Genomic DNA, 3,476 nt, shown 5'->3' on the forward strand with positions numbered 1-3,476 from the left:
TCAGATTTTCTTCTTTTACTGCATCCACCCGAGCTGAGAGATCTACCAAAACAAGAAAGAGGAAGACAGAACTTAATGGTTTTTATATAATATAAAAAAAGATGAAAGAACCCAGCATTAGTTAACACTATGTGACAAACCATATAGCGCTGGTTACTTACCCTCAAGAGTATTCTGCAACTCAAGAACCTGGTTTATTAGTCTGGCCTTCTCCTCCAACTCCACCTGATTTTCTATATCACCTGGAAGATGAACTTAGAATTACACACTTTGCAAACTTGGAGTCACTGGAAAAGTCCTTAACACTTATTAATAAAGAAATAAATAAATGAATAAAGTTGTAAAAGGAAGAGGAGGAAAGACATCATGAATTTATTTGGTATTGCCTTTTTGTTGTTGCCTGTTGATCGAACATAGCAAAATGGTTAGTTATACTTGGCATTAAATTACCTTGGAATTCAAATAAAATCATTTGGGGGTGATCATACACAAAATCTTTATTAAAGTATTATTTTAGTTGGAAAGGTATATATTCTTAAAATCAAGGATAATAAAGATTTGAATTCATGTGCATTTAAAAAATATTTCAAACATTATTATTTGTTAGAAAAAAATGTCAAGGGTTCGAATTGGTAAAGGAGATATGTTTAAAAAGCCATGGGCAAACTTTTTGAGTTATTTTTTATTTACTTTAGTAAATAATTGATTTAGTAGATAAATTACAAAACATAATTTATATTATATATTCTAATATATACAATACATATATTATAATTATAGAATTGATATATAGTTTACATATGAACTATGTAAATATGTATGTATGTGTGCATTTATATTTTGTATGATAAATAGTATGCATTTGTAGGTTGTAAGTATGTGTATAAATATGCACAGTATGCACATATATTGTTTGTGTATGTTGTATAATTGATATTTGTTAAATTAAAATTTAGGAGACATTCTTTACAATGTAATGTTATACATTACAAAATAGCATGCATCTAAAACTTGCTTTTGGAAGAAAAAGTTTTTGTTTTTTCCTAATGTTATTTAGTATGTTAATTATGCATTTTTTTCATCAATCTATACTTGTTTATAAACAACTGTCAGTTTCATTTTGATCATATTTAATAATTAAAACAACAAAAACACTTTGCAAACTCCTGAAAATCTACTGCCGTGTGCTGCACTATAAAGCAAAGAAACTAAAGATGAATCCACATGCTGATTCCACCCAGTGTCTCACCATCCATGTCAGAGTTCATGGCGAAATGCTCGTCTTCTGTTTTGAAATGCAGGGCTGCGACTCTTGTGAACACACTTCAGGATGAGCGCAAGGCCTGATGGAAACTCTAAAAACACAGACCGGGAGTTTGCAAAGAGGCTTTCAGTCATAATGTGGAGTCTTATTCATTGATGCTGCAATGCTATGCGCTACATAATAGACTAAATAAATAGCATGCGCAGTGTAACAGTTACAGTACACTGTGGTTGTATAGCTTGTGTAATATGATAGTATTACGTCATTTTGTAGATGGCCTAAGTCAAAGTACGCAGAATAAAGCGCAAAATAGTTTCACATCTTATCGTAAATGCTGCTAGCTGACGTTAGCCGACACACAGCTGATGAGGTAAACAAACCAACACACTGCCCATTACAGTCCCCGCTGAAGCACAGTTCATGACCTTCGCCTAAATGTATACACATATAAATCTACAAAATAAAAATAAATTATGTAAATGACATCCAAACCTTCGCAATGTGAAATTAGACCGGCAGAAGAGATCCCACACGACCACAGCGATGTCTTCTGGAGTCTGGCGTCATGGATTAAGTATTAACCCTTCAGATCCCACAAAATAAATGTGTTTTATTATACATTTAATTATATTCCTGAGCTGATTTTACATTCACAAATGAAAATTTTCAAACTGTAAACTCTCTTCTTTCTTTTTGAAAATTACTTGAATATATGATCTCAGTAAAAGAACACTTTTTGTACTAGATTGGTCTACTTATGTTTATTTTGTATTTATTTGTTTATTTTATTGACTTTTTTCAATGAGTAGTATTCGTTTCAAAGAATCGTTTCAAAACAGGTTGATGCGTGAACTGCTCGGACTGATTCAATACATGAAAGTGAATAAATCGTTCATGCTTTTCAGGAAACGCAGACCCAGACAGACAACTGATTCACTGAAATGATCCGTCAATACTTCGTTTTTAGAACGTATAGGTAGAGCTAATTATTTAACAACATAAAATCCACTAACATAAAATATCAATAAGCATTTACAAACGCCTTTCATCTTTCATTTGTGAGAGTAGCAGTATGTATTTAATTGTATTTATTCTTAATGCATCTACTCCATTATCTCTACATGACCATACAGCATAGCTTTTTACTTGCTCCGTACAGTTTTGTTCAGAACAGTATTCCAAATTACCAGAAGTGAATGTAATTTTAAGCCTCAGTTTCTCATAAACAAACAAATAAACATACAATGTATAAAGACAAGCTATAGCAGTATATACATTTGGAAGGGATTTATTAACATTTTCCATATTGTTCAATACAGCATGAAATTGTTGAGTAAATAGAATACAACAAGAGCAAGTAAAAAAAAAACTATTTCAGATACAAGACCTAAAGAAATTCTCATCACAACAAATATTTCACTTCTGTTTTGAGTAAAAACAACACATGAGCCCTATAAGAGGAAAAAAATCTTAGGAATGCATGAATAAGCATTCTATTTGTTATTAATAAGAAACAACAAGCTTCTATAAATGTCTTTGTTCATAAAAATAAAAAAAACATTTTCACAGCCTGTTATAAGAAGCCTGACAAAAATAGTTATCTGGGTTTATAGGCTGTTGGAATTGAAACTGAGGTGCTTATTATGTTGCTATATATATTCACTATGAATAATGAGTAGACAGTTTCCAAATAGTAACAATAAACAGGAAATTTCACTTTAAGATGTCATTGTACTAGGTTAAATGTGCTTTGCTTTGAGGTTTTGGGTGCAAGTCAGTGATGAAATCATGTTTTTGGGTCATTAAAGGTAGAAGCATATAATAAAATGCTAATAGAAGATACAAAAAAAGGAAGAGAATTATGAAGAATGAGGTCTTCGGAGTGCTGTGGATTACTAGTTAAGGTCTAGTAGATTCTCATGAACACTGAATAACATTATGTGTTGTACGGACATTGATGCTGCTTGAACTGCTCAGTATCACTGAATGTTTGGTTGCATTGAGAGCAGTGATGGGAGTTTCGCAGCAGTGGGAGTTTCATCATTGCATCGTTAATGTGGGTGTGCTGATGCCGTTTTAGATATTCCACTCGACTGAAACGTTTCCCACATGTCCCACACTCATACGGTCTTTCACCCGTGTGGATGCGCTGGTGCCTCTCCAGGTTCCCGAGACGACTGAAGCTGCGGCCGCACTGCGGGCACCTGTGGGG

General features: G+C 33.1%; 1 protein-coding gene across 1 annotated transcript; it reads right to left on the reverse strand.

The window, feature by feature from the left end:
* Positions 1 to 4: 4 nt before the first annotated feature.
* LOC107736801 (short coiled-coil protein B-like) lies at positions 5 to 1,827 on the reverse strand (the record flags this gene model as incomplete). The annotated part of the gene is made up of 4 exons (XM_016548148.1): positions 1,757 to 1,827; positions 1,250 to 1,355; positions 162 to 242; positions 5 to 42 (listed from the first exon to the last, which is right to left on the reverse strand). Coding segments are annotated over exons 2-4 (138 nt in total), but the record flags the coding sequence as incomplete, so codon positions are not given.
* Between the last annotated feature and the right edge of the window lie 1,649 nt (positions 1,828 to 3,476).

This window comes from Sinocyclocheilus rhinocerous, unplaced genomic scaffold (assembly GCF_001515625.1).
Source record: "Sinocyclocheilus rhinocerous isolate Xijiao unplaced genomic scaffold, SAMN03320098_v1.1 C36993935, whole genome shotgun sequence".
Taxonomy (NCBI): Eukaryota; Metazoa; Chordata; class Actinopteri; order Cypriniformes; family Cyprinidae; genus Sinocyclocheilus; species Sinocyclocheilus rhinocerous.